Genomic DNA, 19,115 nt, shown 5'->3' with positions numbered 1-19,115 from the left:
GATGTGTTGTTGAATGTCAATTGAACAGACTTTGAAGTGTGTGTGTACCTCTATTGTCAGCTTGGAGATCTGGGCTTATCAGTGGAGGAGACGCTGCAGTCTTTTTACTGGAACTGATAGAAGCCCTGCACGACTACACACACGCGAGAACACACACCCACACAAAATGTATAAACCAGACCAGTGAATCTCATTCATTCAGTGTTCTCCCTAGTTCACAACTTTGCAGGGGCGAACGGACCAGCGCACATGTCTTGCTCAATGGTAGGGAAAGCACTGTGTCTATGTATATGTTATAGAGCTGTCAATAGATTCAAAAAATTTAACTAATTAATCGCACATTTTGAAACTCTTTAATCTTGATTAATGGCGATTAATGAATATTGTTGTAGTTACAATGTTGTTTATAATGAATGGAGACTAAATCTTAAAAATAGTGAGTAATCACTTCAGCTCGCTTAGCATAGCGGTGCTTTAAGTGGTCCGTTTGCCACTCGCCCCCCTTCTGTTGGACACGTGGAGTAATTCCTCTGCTCAGTTCTCCGCTGTATGTCGCACCACTGTTTGTTTTACTTCCAATGCAAAAAGCTCTCTCAGCAAACGGCCGTTTTGTTTACGCGGCCAACTTACTCACTAACAATAAGTAAACAAACATATTTTGAAAATCTAGGCCACATTAATCGCATAGATTAATGCGTATATATATATATATATATATATATATATATATATATATATATATATACATATACACATACACACACTAGGGCTGTCAATATATATATACTTTTATCTGAATACACAGTACACATCTGTATTTAAATGTGCAGTCAGACTAACTCATACTGTATATGTGGTCTTCTAACGTATATTGAGGTCATGGTGTGGATACCTGCTGCTCCAGAAATGCCTTTGGAGCCTGAAACTCATTTTCTGGAGTCTCTTTCAGCCTCTGCAACACACACACAGAAACACACACACACGCACACACAGAAACACACACACACACACGCACGCACGCGCGCACGCACACACAGACACACAGACAGACAGACAGTAATTAGGTGTGATTGAGCAGAATTTGGAGTTACTTGTTCTTGAGTATTTCCATTTTCTGCTACTTTAGACGTCGTCTCCACTACACAGAACTACACAGGTTACGTTTCATTACTGCACAAAATGTATTTCAAAATATTCTGTTACTTTGCAAATGGCATATATATATATACATATATTGTTTTACATATATGTATGTACATATATATATTTTTTTATGCATTCAATAAAATAAATAACAATTGTCTAATATATATAATATACACTTTTGCTGCATAGTACGAGTATGCAAGTAGGTTTTCCTGATATTATTTGTTTACTTTTTTTTTAAATTGATTTTTAAATTGTGGTATTTCTATTTTTGCCGGCGTAAAATCTCTCGTCCGTCCTCCCTGGAGGGGGACAGTGAATGAGGTTACCTTCGTGCAGCTGTTCTCGGTCAGACTCTTGGGGACGCTGTTGTTGCTGCTGCTTCTGTTCCTGTTCTTGTTATTCTGTTGGGCTTCCTGGCTCTTATCGTCCTGTTAAAAAGACCACGGGTCAGTTTGCACATACCCCCATAAAATGTGGGCAGAAACTTGTGGTTTGTTCCAGCCAGCAACAGATCTTATTGTTATTGTTAACCAACAGTACACTAGAAATTCATTCAGTAGTTCATGCACAAGCAACAGTGATGGAAGCTTTTTTTTAAAAGAAGTCTTAGTGTTCAAACAAAATCTAGCAATATTTTTGGACCAACTTTGGCCATTTTTATCCTTATCATAGTTTGAGTTGAAAACAAGACAAAGTCTGCTCTTGTTTTGTCTTTTCATCAAATCTCCTTGTCAGATTATATTGAATATCACTGACTTTAGTTCTAGTGCGGGTGAGAAAGATCTATAGAATCAAGGATCCATCCAAATATTCACGCGGGATATCCTCACAAGGAGAGGTTGATAACACATCAACTGAGTTCAGGAAGTGATTTCGACTGACCAGTGGGTCAGATGACGGGTGGAGGGTCAGGCTGTCGGGGGGGCGGGGCCCGTCTGTGGGGACGGAGGCGCATGGAGGAGCCTCGCAGACGACCTGACGTAGAAGAAGAAGAGGATTTCATGAAAGTCAGTGTGCAGTTGCCTCTCTGATCTCTACACCCCTGTTAATGTGTCTGCCTCTAATCCCTGACTCTCAGAGATTAGTGTGTTAGAGTGAAAAGGACACTGACATTAAATGTCACGTTTGATATCTTAACCTCTCCTGAGAGTTTGGTGTAAGGCCACTAAATAACTTTCACACCAACAGTATCAAGCTGCATTAAAAGAAGAAACAAAAGAGTGACTGGAAACCAGAAAATGTGTTTCATACGTTCCCGTTTGTGTCGGGATGAAACAATGGAGATGCCATATGTTAACACATGAACTTTACAGCCAGGCTAGCTGTTTCCCTCTGCTTCAAGTCTTTATGCTAAGCTAGGCTAACGGCCGTCACACTCCAGCTCTGTACCTGTGCCACCTACAGACAACATATGTTAAAAATATTAACTCATAATATTGAGAAATGATAAATGTCAAAATATAGTAAGTGAGTAAGTGAGGCCAAAAGTAATGGTATTATATGTCTAAACATGTCAAAGTAGAGTAGGTCTGTTATTGTACGTCAAATAATAAAATAAAAAATCATACAATGTTATGCTGTGAGAATTAAGCATGTTATTCCTCTATCTTTCACACCTGGAGCTCAGATCAGTGTTGTCTTTAGGTTCTGATCTCCCTGGCGTGCAGACTGACAAGCGTCTCACTGATTGGACCGTTTTGGTGATGTCATGTATCATCAGCACCCACATGGTCAGTCTGGTCGGTCTGTCTGCAATTGGGCGTCCGTCACATGTTTACGTAGGTTGTCAGCAGCGTGTGTGCGTTGAGCTTTGAAGAGTGCGACGTTACCTCGGGGCTAACGGGGCCGAGGACGGGGGGAGGAGGGGGAGATGCAAAGGGGGGGACGGCCATCTGGTTGATGGCATCCTCATTTCTACAGAGAGAAAGAGAGAGACATCAGTGCGGTTTGGGCAAGACAAGACGCCAAAAGAGAAGCAAGAAATACCATCCTTATCATCAGCGAGGAAGTGATGGGAGTTAATTATTAACACGGAGCTCCCCCCCCCCCCGAGACTCTCCCTCTCCCCCCTCCACCTCTCAAGCATAAGCACATGTCTGCGCGGTGCTTCATTATCTCCTGTGAGAGCGGGTCGGTTCCCAGCGCTGCGGCGGCACCGCGGTGCGGACGCACGCTCAGATACAACCCGCTGGTGCAGAACCACGAAACGCCACGCGGAGACCCGCTTGCGACCCTGTCACTTTGACGCCCGGGGGCTAGTGTGATTGACAGGTTGCTGCCGCTAACAGAGCCGTATTCGGCGTCTCTGCGTCACTCACACGCATTCCAAATATGGCAAAAAACAACAACAACGTAGGCAGGCCGAAATCCAAGATGGCCGTCACAATGAATGGGTCCACTTCTTGGTGGAATCCTTAGTTCGATGATGGAGGGGTCTCCGACCTTCTTGTCTGCATCCTGCTGAGCAACTTCAGAGTACAAGAAGCCTGATGACGGACGCTGACTCACACGGCTGACGACGCTCGTGATGGGAACGTCGCTGTAAACGGTCACACTACCGAGGGAAAAGGGGTGTTTGATCAAATCAGGCATCTCATCACCAGGAACAAGAAGCATTGCAGGGTAATGCAGCGGAAAACCAACAACCCCTCGCTGGAGCGTGCAGACAAACACGAAGCAGGAGGTGATGAGTGTGGGGGGGAGGGGACACCCGGCGTCTGTCTCTGAGGACATCTGCTACATGATGACATATGGCGCTGTCCCACCACACGGGACACTTCAAACCCTCCGAGTGGAGCCTTTTCATGCCAGGATTATTTGATTCAAAGCTCCGGCGCTAAGCGAAGCCATCTGGGGAGCTCCAGGAGGAACATCAGAGACCTGGATGAAGTCTCATTCACTGGATAGTAAAGGAAACGTCACAAACAGTTCAGCTCTGACTCCTCCAGTCTTTTAGTCCAATCATGCCGACTACACACACACTTTACTTCCTTTTACTCATCTTCAAACCAGCACTGACAATTTTGAATGGAGACAAAATCAGACAAAATCATTTTCAACTGTTCACCATCCAAAGGCCCCGTGATTATTATCATCATCTACTGTGCAGCCACAAGATGCTCAATGATGAGATGGAGATTTCCTCGTCTCCTACTTACGTTACAACTGTTTCTGAACAGACGTTAGAGGAATGAATTGATGAGGAAGAAACATAATGAGAGTTCAGTGTCAGAAGCAGGCGAAAGGAGCCGTAGCTTGTTCACTGACTGAATGTCCTGCCCTGCAGACAAGCTGGGACTTCTATGTTTTATAAGACTTTATGAAGAAAAAAGAAGAATTAACTCTAAGTCCCTGCACCAATCTCTTGGAATGTAGCTGCTCTACAAAGGGATCACCAAGACAAAAAACAGCATCAGCATCAGCCTTCACTTAAATATCTTAAAAACAATATATTTACAGTTGACGCCAACATAAAGGCTGACATCCTTTGCGGAAAGATGGTCCAAACTCTTTAGTTTTTTAATAATGGACATAAGCCTAACCTTAGTTGTGGCAAATCAGAAAATGCTATAAAATCCTTCGGAAGCCCAAATGATACTGCATTTTCATGTTGTGAAGGTTTGGTGATTCTCAGAAGACGTTCATTTGATTTTACATCACGTACAGAGACGTGTGTTTGCACGCTTAACTCGCTTGCGCATTGACGCTTTTTAAAAAATCGCTTTTTAAAATGATTTTTCACCATTTTTTCCCCCAGATTTATTTCTTCAGTCTTTTATATTTTTTATCCTAAAAATATGTCAGATGTAATTTGTAGCCGATCAGCCACATGAACTACCTTAAATCTTTGGGGAAACTGCATTAGACAAGTACTGTGTGTTTTTTGTCCCATCCTTTAATATGTAGGGGGCGGGGCTTATAGCCTATACTGCAGCAAGCCACCAAGCAATTGAGATAATATACGCTCACAAACTAAAATCAGCCAATGACCCTTGAATTTAATTTACTGGATAGCCGGTAAATTAAGACAAATCTATTCCTGGTCTCCGGTCTTTGTCTTCTCTCTCTGTCCCATCTGTCCTGTTTCCTCAGTGGCTCCAGCCTTCCTCCCCGTTTACTGTCCTCGCCCAGTAATTCCTTCGCCGTAAACCATCAACGAGTCCTCGTTGAAAGGAAAGCAGTCATGCGCTGGAATGTACGAGTCAGTCCGTTACTTCCTGCTTCAGCCATGCGAGACGGACACCGTCAGCCAATAATCCACCTGAACGGGTTCATTAGTTTCAACATTCACCCTTCAAATGTTCTGCTGAGAGGCCTGGATGCTGCAACACCCAGACGATTGACCTGTCCTACAGTACCCCCCCCCCCCCCCCCCCCCCCCAAGAGCGGCTCTATGGGACACAACATGGGCTCACCTGACCACCTGAGAAGAAAGCACCCAATTGTGTTCTTGTCTTCATTCAATCAAACACAACAGCAGACACAGCTGTCTATTGTCTTTCTTTGACACACAATAGGAACCAGAAACAGACCCTGTCACAGCAGCCCGTGAGCATGTGCTGTCACACCGCCCGCCTATGATGTTATCCCTTTTAAAAACACAAACTCACTCACTTTAGTTTTCTCCACTGAAGGGATCGTTTGGCTGCTTTTGAAACCAGACTACTTCATCGCTGTTGTGACACAGTAAGTCAAACGTGGGCCGCGCCGGCAGGGTGACCGCTTCTGTTTCCATGGCGATGCACTCCTGCCCACGTCGACACCCCGGTGCTCATTGCAGTGGCGACCTTTACCCAAAGACAAATGCTTCAGCGGCGGCCCGTGGACACGTCATTTAAACGAGATTTTGTCACCTGGCTGAACGCGTTAGAGCGCCGGCGTCCTCCTGCTCCCCGCACGCCGACCGCATTCAATCAGAGCGAGAAATAACACATCATGGTCAAAGCGGTGTGGTAAATTCTGGGAGCCAACACAAAAAGCTGTCTGCTGAAGAAGACACCTATAAATATGTACAATGCAGGTGTCAGAGCGGACGCGTTCCGCCCGTTGAAGCGTTAACGGCGGCATTTAGAAAGAAGCGTGTACGAGTGGTGTTTTCTGATCGAATGTGTTCAGTAAGGTGTGGACACCGTGGGCTTGTGTCCCGGGGGACGTTTTCCCATCAAGTGACACGCGCCACCGAAGCCCCTCGCACATCTGCCAAACGAAACACGAGCCGACTCCGACATCACATGACCACGACTAAATAACACTGGAGCTGCTGAGCCTCAAAATCCATTTGGAGGTTCAACGTCAACATGTGAAAATGAGCGCAGATTCGACATCCAGCGAGCCGCTCGGTATCAGACGCGGCGGTGACTTTTCGAGGCAGGGATTTATGTCTTGTGTTGACATGCCGGCGTCTCATGAGCCTGAGCGCAGCAAACAGACGCATCAGCCAGAGTGACGGGGCCCTGACTTGACACTCATCCATCTCCATGTGTCAGTCTGAGGATGCGGGATTTAAATATTCAGTTCACGGAGGCTGCGGTTCATTACAGGCAGATAATATCCTGGAGATTTATCCTTTCTTAAGTGAAAAAATGTGAGTTTGTCCTAAAGGTGGCACGAGAGGAAATATATACTTTGCACAGTACATCATGTTCTCACAATTCTTATCACATGTCCATTAACAGGCGACTGAATAATACATTTATTCACATTTTGCGCAGGCAGAGTGGAGTCCGAACAGCAAATGACCAGAGTGTCCGAGGGGCGACGGCCCACGTTTCCCCACTGAATCATTGTGCTAAAGGAGTTTGTTACGTTCAATAGTTTTACCTTTGGTATCGTTGCATATTGCTATATTGTCTGATGAATTCCTACAGCAGCCCACCCATCTCATTAGAGCAATTAGCAGCTGCTGTGTGCAGACAGCTTTCACTTATACTACTAAAGAAAACTTGCTCCTTTCATTTTCAGCAGTATCTTTTTTTATCGTTATTTATGGTTATTTATTTTGGATATTCACTGGAGATAAAAAGTCACATTGATTTCTATGAGTTTCTGAGCAGCCAAATGATCCTCGACTGAAATTCTCCACCAACAGCATCTTTTCCACAGAAAGAAGCAGCGATGGAGAGCGATGAACTTGAGTGTGATTATCCTCCCGGCTGCAGAGTCCAGGCCGACCTGCACTTTAAATCCTGTCTGACATGAAGGCTAAAAGGAGTCCTCATGAGACCTCTGTGAAATACTCCACGCCTGGTCGCTTCAAACACCGCGAATCAATCCCGGCAGCGGCAATGAGCGGTTCTGCCGAGGAGGAGGAGGAGGAAGGGCTTAATCCCCATCCTCAGCTCCTCTCTGCCGTCTCAGACATGAAGGACTGTCCCCTGCCGTTTCAAATGGGACTTTGAAGCTCCCGGGGGGCCGTGGTCTGTTCTCTTATGAGTCAGACCAGACTGCAGCTAACGGGAAATCTTCCCAGCCACTGATCAGCCCTTCGGGAACATCTTCTCCTTTACAACCGTAGATTATAGCTTGTGTCTACCAGGTGAGAGAAAACTACACGGACACTGAAGAATTATTGTTTCACCGCTGCTTGCTGACACGTCCAGCTGTTACACGATCGCATTGTGTCCAAAGTTAATTCTCATTAGGCTCCACATTGGTCAGTACAATTGTATTTCTACTCATTCATCTGCTGCTGCTGCTGCTGCTCTGTTTCAACCACTCTGCACCAGGTGTGACAATCTCCTGATATGCTTAATATACATAATAATTCGGTTGAGACGTATCGGGATTTCATTCAAACATTCAACACAGTCTCGTGCCACTTTGTGAAATAGTCACAAAGTGAAATCGATTGGCTTCGTGGACGTGGATATGGAACATTCCGCATCTTTTTGTTGTGCTTTTGTTGTTCCCTTTGTCGAAAAGGAATTTGCATCCCTGTGCAGGCAAGCCAGAGGTTCTGTGAATACTCCGGGACCCCGTCATGAAACTGGGCTGAGATGTCTCAGTCAGATCACCAGATTCTTCATATGCATATGCAAGAGAAGAAGCTCCTTTCCTCCAGGAGGCGTACAGCTGCTGCTGCATCAGGATACTTGGCAAGCTTCTTCAGGGAGCAGTGATTTTACCTGTTTCCGGCACTCTGATTTGTTCTATTCTGGTCTTACACTCTCGTCTCTGCTGCTGCCGTGACCCACTTTAAGCACGGGGATCAATACAGTTTCCTTTGATCAAATCCAGAGAATCACACAGATAAATGGCAGCGAAGTCACAGAGGGAATGAAGATTCTCCTGCAGCTCTCTGCACGAATCAGTGAACCATATAAACGTCCAAGGAAAGGAAATGCCCGACCACGTAATATGAAGAATTTGCCCGGTTGGCTCGGCCTGCGCGTGGATTCATTGTGATGGCGGCGGATCCGCCGGCATTTTCAAGACAAGAGAGTTGAAAAACACTTCACGTCCGTCTCGTCTCCCTGAACACATCACTCCCTCCACACCGCTCCGAAAACACTCAGTGACTCTGAACTCCCTGGGTTCCTAAAGAAGCAACATCCCTCAACCGCACCTTTACCCGTCTGATTAGTGTCTGTATATCTACAGCTGCTTTATTACGTCTGATGGTCTCCGAGGCAAAGTGGTTCCGAGTGCCACATGAGCCTTGGTGGCTGCTTTGTCCCTCAGATTCTGATGCACGTTTGGTTGGCTTATAGCTGCCGCTACGGCAGCGGCTCGGCCCACAGACAGGCTTTAATAATGATCAAAGTTAGCAAGTAGCTTACAGATACCTAGAACAGTGAAGACTTCACGTTCGTGGGCAAAACAACAACAGCTGCCTTATAGGGAGACATTATCACGCTAAATTTAACTCCCATTTCAAAACATAATAAACTTTATTAACAGCTTAAACAGTTTATTTAAGAGACTTTTTCTTTTTACATTGTTCTATATGACAGTTCAAAATGTGTTACTATGTATTATGGATTGACCAGGTAGCAGTTTGTATGTATGGAAACAATTATTAGTTTTGTTAAAAACAATGTTTATGAAGAAATAAAAGGCCTACCTGAGCAGGATGAGTTTCACCTTGGGGACGGCGCTCTTAATGATGGCCGAGGCGTTCTGGTGACTCCGCCCATAAAGAATCTGGTTGTTAATCTGGCATGAAAACAGAGATATCTTACATTATTTCTGTGAAAATAAAGATAAATTCTGGTTCATCACATCACAAGCAATCAAAAACAGGAAGAAATGTGATCCCATTATGATCTCTGAGGGTGAAGAGGGTTATGTATGTTTATTCAACGGGGTTTGGAAAAGTCAACACACACATTCAAAAAATATTACTGTACGGTTTTTATAAGTGATAACAATACAAATACGTGAAATATGTTACTAATATGTATCAATTATTATAATAAGAAATAATTATATTATTAATTATAACATTAATTATTACATTATCTGTAATAATTAATGTTATAATTAATGTTATAATTATTTCTTATTATAATAATAATAATATAATAATGTAATAATTATAATAATATAATAATAATAATATTAATTATTACATTATCTGACCCCTCTCTGGGAACCGTCACCTTATCGTGGTGGAGAGGTTTGTGTGTCCCTATGAACCTGAGGGCTGTGTTGTCGGGAGCCTTGTGCTCCTGGTAGGGTTACCCTTGGCAAAGTGGTCTCAGGCGAGGGGCCAGACTAAGAATGGTTCAAGACCCCCATGAAAAAAATGGAAGAGGGAAGGAGTTACCCGGCCCGGAGGAAGCCCGGGGCCCCCATTTGGAGCCAGGCCCAGATGGAGGGCCCGACAGCGAGCGTCTGGTGGCCGGGTTTACCGCGGAGCCCGGCCGGGCACAGCCCGAAGGAGTGACGCGGCAGCCCAACACTCTACTCCCCATGGGCTCACCACCTGTGGAGGAAACCGATGGGGTCGGGTGCGCTGCTACAAGGGTGGCAGTGACAGTGGGGGGTCTAGACGGAACAGACCTGGGCGGCAGATGCTGGCTCTGGGGACGTGGAACGTAACCTCTCTGGGGGGGAAGGAGCCGGAGCTTGTGCGGGAGGTGGAGCGTTATCAGTTGGAACTGGTGGGGCTTACCTCTACGCACAGCCTCGGCTCTGGAACCAAACTCCTGGATAGGGGGTGGACTCTATTCTACTCCGGAGTGGCCCATGGTGTGAGGCGCCAGGCGGGTGTGGGGATACTCATAAGTCCCCGGCTGAGTGCTGCTACATTGGAGTTTACCCCAGTGGACAAAAGGGTCGCCTCCCTACGCCTTCGGGTGGTGGGGAGGAAAACTCTGACTGTTGTCTGTGCATATGCACCAAACAGCAGCTCAGAGTATTCAGCCTTTTTGGAGACCCTGAATGGAGTTCTGCATGGGGCTCCTGTAGGGGACTCCATAGTCCTACTGGGAGACTTCAATGCGCACGTGGGCGACGATGGAGATAACTGGAGAGGCATGATTGGGAGGAATGGCCTCCCTGATCTGAACCCGAGCGGGTGTTTGTTACTGGACTTCTGTGCTAGTCACGGATTGTCCATAACAAACACCATGTTCGAACATAAGGATGTTCATAAGTGTACGTGGTACCAGAGCACCCTAGGCCAAAGATCAATGATCGATTTTGTAATCGTATCGTCTGATCTGAGGCCGCATGTTCTGGACACTCGGGTAAAGAGAGGGGCAGAGCTGTCAACTGATCACCATCTGGTTGTGAGCTGGGTCAGAGGATGGGGGAAGACTCGGGAAAAACCCGGTAAACCCAAGCGTGTAGTGAGGGTGAACTGGGAACGTCTGGAGGAGGCCCCGGTCCAAAAGATTTTCAACTCACACCTTCGGCGGAGCTTCTCTCACATTCCTGTGGAGGTAGGGGACATTGAACCAGAGTGGTCTATGTTCAAAAGCATTGCTGAAGCCGCGGCGGTGAGTTGTGGCCTCAAGGTCTTAGGTGCATCAAGGGGCGGTAACCCTCGAACTCCGTGGTGGACACCGGTGGTCAGGGAAGCCGCCCCGGGGATTGATGAGATCCGTCCAGAGATGCTAAAAGCAATGGGTGTTGGGGGGTTGTCTTGGATGACACGCCTCTTCAACATTGCGTGGAAGTCTGGGACAGTGCCAAAAGAGTGGCAGATCAGGGTGGTGGTACCCCTCTTCAAAAAGGGGGACCAGAGAGTGTGTGCCAATTACAGGGGTTTCACACTACTCAGCCTCCCGGGTAAAGTCTACTCTAAGGTGCTGGAAAGGAGGGTTCGGCCGATAGTCGAACCAAGGATTGAAGAGGAACAATGCGGTTTTCGTCCTGGTCGTGGAACAACGGACCAGCTCTTCACTCTTTCCAGGATCATAGAGGGGGCTTGGGAGTATGCTCAACCAGTCTACATGTGTTTTGTGGACTTGGAGAAGGCGTATGACCGGGTCCCCCGAGAGATACTGTGGGAGGTGCTGCGGGAGTACGGGGTGAGGGGGTCCTTGCTTGGGGCCATCCAATCCTTGTACGCCCAAAGCGAGAGCTGTGTTCGGGTGCTCGGCAGTAAGTCGAAGGCGTTTCCGGTGGGGGTTGGCCTTCGCCAGGGCTGCGCCTTGTCACCAATCTTGTTTGTGGTCTTCATGGACAGGATATCGAGGCGTAGTCGGGGGGAGGAGGGTCTACAGTTCGGGGGGCTGCGGATCTCATCGCTGCTTTTTGCAGATGATGTGGTCCTGATGGCATCTTCCGTCTGTGACCTCCAACTCTCACTGGAGCGTTTTGCAGTCGAGTGTGAAGCGGTCGGGATGAGGATTAGCACCTCTAAATCTGAGGCCATGGTTCTCAGCAGGAAACCGATGGATTGCCTACTCCAGGTAGGGAATGTGTCCTTACCCCAAGTGAAGGAGTTCAAGTACCTCGGGGTCTTGTTCACGAGTGAGGGGAAGATGGAGTGTGAGTTTGGCCGGAGAATCGGAGCAGCGGGGGCGGTATTGCACTCGCTTTACCGCACCGTTGTGACGAAAAGAGAGCTGAGCCGGAAGGCAAAGCTCTCGATCTACCGGTCAATCTTCGTTCCTACCCTCACCTATGGTCATGAAGGATGGGTCATGACCGAAAGAACTAGGTCACGGGTATAAGCGGCCGAAATGGGTTTCCTCAGGAGAGTGGCTGGCGTCTCCCTTAGGGATAGGGTGAGAAGCTCAGCCATTCGCGAGGAGCTCGGAGTAGAGCCGCTGCTCCTTTGCGTCGAAAGGAGCCAGTTGAGGTGGTTTGGGCATCTGGTGAGGATGCCCCCTGGGCGCCTCCCTAGGGAGGTGTTTCAGGCACGGCCAGCTGGGAAGAGGCCCCGGGGAAGACCCAGCACTAGGTGGAGAGATTATATCTCTGCACTGGCCTGGGAACGCTTTGGGATCCCCCAGTCAGAGCTGGTAGATGTGGCCCGGGAAAGGGAAGTTTGGGGTCCCCTGCTGGAGCTGTTGCCCCCGCGACCCGACCCCGGATAAGCGGTTGAAGATGGATGGATGGATGGATGGATGGATTATCTGACCACGCAGACAGTCGTTCTCCATTTAAACACATCCAAGGTCAATGCACACAAACACACACACACACACACACACACACACACACAAATGATTGAGATGAATGGAGAGGTTACAGAGGCCGTACACCTACAGCGAGTTAGGATCTACTGCACATGTTCATCAATATCTCATCTATTCAGCACACGCACACCTTTGGATTACGGTAAATTAATGTTTGCACGGACGCCTTTCAGCTATGCAACCATCTGTGTAGTGTGTGTTTTATTGTGTAATTGTCCGGGCTTCCCTCGGCTGAGCAGCAATTTTTCATGGCACCTGTGACAGCTCTCTTTGAGGAGGAGGCCGAGTAAGTGAGCGATAGCGGATCTCTGTTCAATATTTATAGAAATAAATTGGAACCCCCCCCCACACACGTACGTGATGCAATAACATGAGAATGATTCGAGAGCAAGATGGTGTCGCTGTGACTTTGCGATACGGCCAGAATTCATGTTCATCATTATCATCATGACCAACGCGTGACTGTTTCATGTTCAAGACGAGTCTTAAGAACAAAACAGGGACCTGCATCGTGGGTGAGGCTGTCCTTTCTATGTATGATGCTACACGATGCTAACATACTCACCACGGCGTGTTAGCATGGTAGCATTGCAGCCATGAACCAAAGTGTTGGACACATTCAAATGTTGACTGGATAATGGTGCTCAATGGATTCGTCCCGAGGGGAACATGAATGTTCATCCCAATCCTTCCAATAGTTGTTGGCATATTCCTCTTATGAAAGAATGAACTGTGTGAGCGCATTTATTCTGTGGGGAACAGGACGTCCTGTGTCCGCTTTCAGGGGATCTGCTGAACTGATGGTTCTCACCTCCAGCAGCTCGTCTCCGACTTGGATCCGTCCATCTCGAGCCGCCGGCCCTCCAGGATTGAGTCCCACCACGAAGATGCTGAGGCGGGAGCGATCGCGGTTTCCCGCCAGGCTGACTCCCAAACCCTGCCGCTCCTTCTCCAGCTCCACGCACAGCAGCTCTCCCTGGAGGTCGCCATAACGCTCACACCATCGCTCTGCAGGAGGACGAGGGGAAGGAGTCAGATGAACACAAAGCAGGAGAAAAGCCAGAACTTCCTGCTGATTCTGAGGTAAGAAGATGACGGCGTAGACATCGCTGGGATCGTCCTCACATGTGTAAAGCAACTGCAGGCAGATATAAATACATACATGTACTGAATCAATTATTCAAATAATGTATGTCCAATGACTTTAAAACTAAAATAATAATGTGGCATAAGTGCACACCCTCTTATAAATGACGATGTGGAGTCATTTCTAATGAAGATCAGATGTTCTAGTAGGATCTTTCTGACATTTTCTTTGTTGCATCTTACAGCAAAAGCCATCAGAGAGATCTCATCGTTGAAAAGCATCAGTCAAAAGAAGGTTACAAAAGAATGTCTGAGACATTAGATATTCCAAGGACCACAGTGAAGACAGTCATCATCAAGTGGAGAAGATATGGCAGGACAGCGACATTAGCAGTGAAGCATGGGGGGGTCGGGCGACATCATACCGACAGTGAAGCATGGGGGGGTCGGGCGACATCATACAGACAGTGAAGCATGGGGGGGTCGGGCGACATCATACCGACAGTGAAGCATGGGGGGGTCGGGCGACATCATACCGACAGTGAAGCATGGGGGGGTCGGGCGACATCATACCGACAGTGAAGCATGGGGGGGTCGGGCGACATCATACCGACAGTGAAGCATGGGGGGGTCGGGCGACATCATACAGACAGTGAAGCATGGGGGGGTCGGGCGACATCATACCGACAGTGAAGCATGGGGGGGTCGGGCGACATCATACCGACAGTGAAGCATGGGGGGGTCGGGCGACATCATACCGACAGTGAAGCATGGGGGGGTCGGGCGACATCATACCGACAGTGAAGCATGGGGGGGTCGGGCGACGTCATACCGACAGTGAAGCATGGGGGGGTCGGGCGACGTCATACCGACAGTGAAGCATGGGGGGGTCGGGCGACGTCATACCGACAGTGAAGCATGGGGGGGTCGGGCGACGTCATACCGACAGTGAAGCATGGGGGGGTCGGGCGACGTCATACCGACAGTGAAGCATGGGGGGGTCGGGCGACGTCATACCGACAGTGAAGCATGGGGGGGTCGGGCGACGTCATACGGTGAGGGGATTATGAACAGCTCCAAATACCAGTCAGACTTCGGTTAGAAAGCCAAAGATAAAAACTTTCACCTTTTAGCACGACAGCAAGCCAAAGCACACATCCAAGTCAACAAAAGCACGGCTTCAGCAGAAGAAGTGTAAAGTTGTGGAGCCCAGACCCGAACCCAACAGAACACCTGAGGGGTGATCTGAAGATGACCCTCGCAATCTGACACATTTGGAGCACTTTGGCAACGAGGAGTGAGCCCAGATGTGCCATGCTTATGGACTCCAACCCAAAAACACTGAGTGCTGTCATCAAATCAAAAGGTGCTTCAGTATTGGTTTAAGGTGTGCATATTCATGCAACCAGATCATTGTAAGTTTTTTTTATTTCCTCCTAAAAGTTTTTTTTTTTTTCCAAGTGAATAGTTTACGTTATAGGAAAAAATTGGATGTGATTAGTCTTTGGTTCATTTTTTTACATCACACAAGCCTGGTGTTTATATCCACGTTAAATACATATGAATAATTCATAATGAATTGTTATTAATCTTTTCAAATAACCTATCCAAAGAGCAACTTATGTACAGCATGACTACAATTCAAGTGTAAACCTTTGGAGAAACTGTTCAAACTTAAACAGGTCTGGAAATGTCATATAACTGATGTCCTATAAGGTAAATGGATCTTTTCTAGTCTTCTGACCATTCAAAGCGCTTTAACACTTCACGCCATCATTCACAGTGATGACAGCAGCTACCACACAGTGACTAACATTCACACAACGTAGGCGCAGCAACCTGAGCCATTTGGGATTAAGTATCTTGCACAAGGACAGATCAACAATTCCTACATCCATCTAATATAAATATTAACACCTAATATCAACCATTGTTCAATGAATCAGAAACTGGCGCGGAAGCGGAAGCACATTTAATCCTCACAAAATCAAAACTGTAATTCTACAAACATCTTGCTCTTGCATTGGCTGAAAAGAGATGGGGGGGGGGGGGAGGGGTGGGGGGGAGTGTTAAAAGGCAGGAGTAATGACATAAGACAGAGAAGGGGGAGGCAGCAAATGGAAGAGATGAATAAGAGCCTCAGCGGGAGACGAGGAGACAAGTGTCCCATTTGATTTGGTGGCAAACTAAATGCTGCTTAACAGCCCGTGAAATAAACCACACACACCTGAGTGAAATATATAAACTGAGATTTAAAACATCATTGATGTCCGATGGATAACAAAATACATACACTAAAACACGGCAAAGATGAATACTGAAGTCAAACTTTGTTGAGCGATCACATGGATTTGACCTTTTCCTGAAAATAAAAAAGCTGCAGCTGAGGTGACTTTGTTCCCGGACAGCTGCTGCTCTGAGGATAAGGACATTGTGTGTTTTGTCACTTCACATCTGGGATTTAAAGGTCAAAGCGGTTTAGTGGCTGAATAAAGAAAATCATCTTGGCAGGAGTGCTTCTTCTTTGTAAAGCAAAACTCCTCAGCAGCCTCATTCACAGCTTTTACTTTGAAAATGTAGATTTCTATTGTCTGTCTTCACATCTAAATGGCTCCATCTTTGTTGGGACAGTAAACGTTAGAGGACAGATGAACGCTGGGGACAGGATGTGGTTTAGTGTTCAGCAGTTTTCATATTAACGCATCCTGTTCATGTTCAGGTTCATTGTTGTATTTTAGGTTTTTAACTTGAACATCTTTATGCGCTGTCCAAAAAAACCTGCATCCAAAAGCTCCATTAAAATGAATAATAGCTCTGCCAGGATTAAAGAAGGAATATGGAGCCTCTTTTGAAAAGGTATTTCTCGAGTGGGACTCGGGGACTCAGATGGAGGGACGGTGTGTATTCTGAGTTCATGGAGTTCTGATTGGCTTGTTGAATCCCACGTGTTCTAGTCTTATTCCTGAGTTCATGGGCAAGATGTTTCACGACATGTTGCCCCTTAGTTACGGTACTAATACCACACTGAAAAAGTACTCAGGCTGTGCAAAAACATTGAGTAAGCTGACCATTAGCATGTTCGTCTAAGCGATAGTGGTTTGATACATCCTGGTTTACACAGATTTAAAACATCCTTTATAGTTCCTGCCACATTACAGTTAGGAGCCATCAGTGACGGTCCAGCTCGGCCCACCGGAGGAATTACAGATAGACGAATAGCGTTTCAATAAAAGCAGCTGCTATTCCTAATCAGTCCACAAATGACCTGTAATGTAATATGCTGTATATTGTGTTGTGACGTGTGTATCGTAATAGCCCAAAAAATGACAAGTATTACAAGAAAAAGCACTGCAGTGTAAATGTAATAAATACATATGAAGGAGGTGCACTTCAAGTATTAACAGTGAACAGAGTTGATCAGTTTCAGCCGCACTGGTGTTGATGGAATTAACGACAGACGCACTAGAGGGGCAACAATGAGACAAACGCCAAAGCACGACTGGTTTTGCATGTGGAGGCCAATGATCTCACTGGGTTTCCACTAGTGTCGGCTAGTCATCATCACAGGGAGCATGAGGCCATTTCTCAAGGCAAAATGGACTAGCCTGCAACATTTCTTTTTGTCCATCAAATGAAACCCTCTGTAGGCTCAAACAAAAGATGTGGCATTCTTTTTGTGACATTAAACGGTCCATATCAGTATAGATAAACATCAATTTTTTCACATTAAGAGGAGATGGACTTTCAAAGTTTTCCTTTATTTTATATATATGTATATTCATTATAATAATAATAATAATAAACATATTTATTCATTTTAATGAGCTTCTAATCCACGTACCACAAAATAAATGTAAATCATGATCATATCCACACGGTAATTTCTTTTCTGAGAGAGAAAAAGAGGCAGGGAGGAGGAGGAGGAGATGAGAGGTAGAGAGAGAGATAATGATGACAAATGTAGAGTGAGCGACGGGGCGAGACACAGCGGAGAACCAGCGAGTGAGATTAATGGAGACACAGGCTCACGCACGCACGCACGCACGCACGCTGCCATTCAGAGAAAAAGTCGAGCTTCAAAACAAATCCTGCATGACAATATGTTGCTATGGTGATGTTAAATGCAAGTATTTTGAGGCTGCTCTGTCATCTAATTGTTCTACAATATATCGGTAGCCGAGTGTTCTTGTCTTATGAAAGTAGCAAGAAGCACCGGTTTACATACGTTTCTAAAACTCGCCTGGATGTCTCCAAGTTCACACAGTGACGGCCTTTCAAACAACCCTCTAACGCATTAGCATAATTAATGTAAACCGATATGGAGTTTGACTTATTTAAATGCGGATGCCTTCTAACATTACTGTTCCCAGTATTCTTAAACGGCCTCACATCATTTCACCATCTTGCTTTTGTATATTTACAATATACTGGGTTCGCCCACAAGTGAATTCTGTGTATAAGACATTACTGGCATTTACGACTCGACATGAAGAACGCACCCGAATGTGTAGACAGGGTTACAGTCGCTCCACTCAGATCTGATGTTGTAAGCACCTTGATGCCACGTGCACATCATCCACTGTTGAACTTTCATTCATAGATCGTTCATCTTAGAAATGTCTGACTTGTGTAAAAACAACGTTAACGTGAACTGCAACAAGCCTCAATCAAGCACCTCATCTGTCACTTTATCCTGCAGGGAGAGAAATAACATTCTAAGAAACGAGAGAAAACACAATGCAGCGTTTCATCGATGTCCTAAAACATACAAAAGAACAGGCCTCCGGTTTTCTGCTGTAAACAAGTTGAGGTGTATCAACCTTCACACACACACACACACACACACACACACACACACACACACAGTGTGCTTCATTTAATGAAAGAGTAATCGTTTCAGCGGCACAGTAAGCCAACGTGTGGATGCATTTACAGCGTAATGAGCTGTTAATGGTTTTACTGATACGGATAAAAGTGTGTGTGTGTATATACGTGTGGCTCTGAAGGGAGAACAGTTGAAGGGAGGTGGATGAATTTTTACCCGATAGGGTTTGATGTTTGCACTTCATTCTGGACGAGGCAAAGATTGCTGACATTATTTTTCATTTTCTCAATCCAAACAAACCCACTAAAGAGACTAAAACCAATGAGGAATGTGTCAGCGCCTGTGTAGCTGAAGGCTGATGGAGTTCATCTTCCTCGGAGGAGCAGAATCCAAAATCTTGGGAGTGCCATTTTCAGAGCAGAGGCTAAAAACCGACTGAGGGTTAAAAGCCACTCCGCCGC

The 19,115-nt window shown here is 46.3% G+C and overlaps 1 protein-coding gene across 8 annotated transcripts in view; it reads right to left on the bottom strand.

The window, feature by feature from the left end:
• The window catches only part of patj (PATJ crumbs cell polarity complex component), an 87,420-nt gene that overhangs the window by 12,202 nt on the left and 56,103 nt on the right, over positions 1-19,115 (bottom strand). For all 8 annotated transcript variants that reach the window (XM_078108005.1, XM_040183929.2, XM_040183934.2 and 5 more), the window contains 7 exons: positions 13,555-13,751; positions 9,212-9,303; positions 2,979-3,063; positions 2,032-2,124; positions 1,476-1,577; positions 893-952; positions 49-133 (listed from right to left, as the gene is read on the bottom strand). In XM_078108005.1, the coding sequence (XP_077964131.1) occupies positions 49-133; positions 893-952; positions 1,476-1,577; positions 2,032-2,124; positions 2,979-3,063; positions 9,212-9,303; positions 13,555-13,751 (714 nt within the window). The remainder of the gene's footprint in view (positions 1-48; positions 134-892; positions 953-1,475; positions 1,578-2,031; positions 2,125-2,978; positions 3,064-9,211; positions 9,304-13,554; positions 13,752-19,115) is intronic.

The sequence above is a fragment of the Gasterosteus aculeatus genome, chromosome 8 (genome assembly GCF_964276395.1).
Source record: "Gasterosteus aculeatus chromosome 8, fGasAcu3.hap1.1, whole genome shotgun sequence".
Taxonomy (NCBI): domain Eukaryota; kingdom Metazoa; phylum Chordata; class Actinopteri; order Perciformes; family Gasterosteidae; genus Gasterosteus; species Gasterosteus aculeatus.
This window is presented reverse-complemented; position numbering and strand designations above follow the sequence as displayed.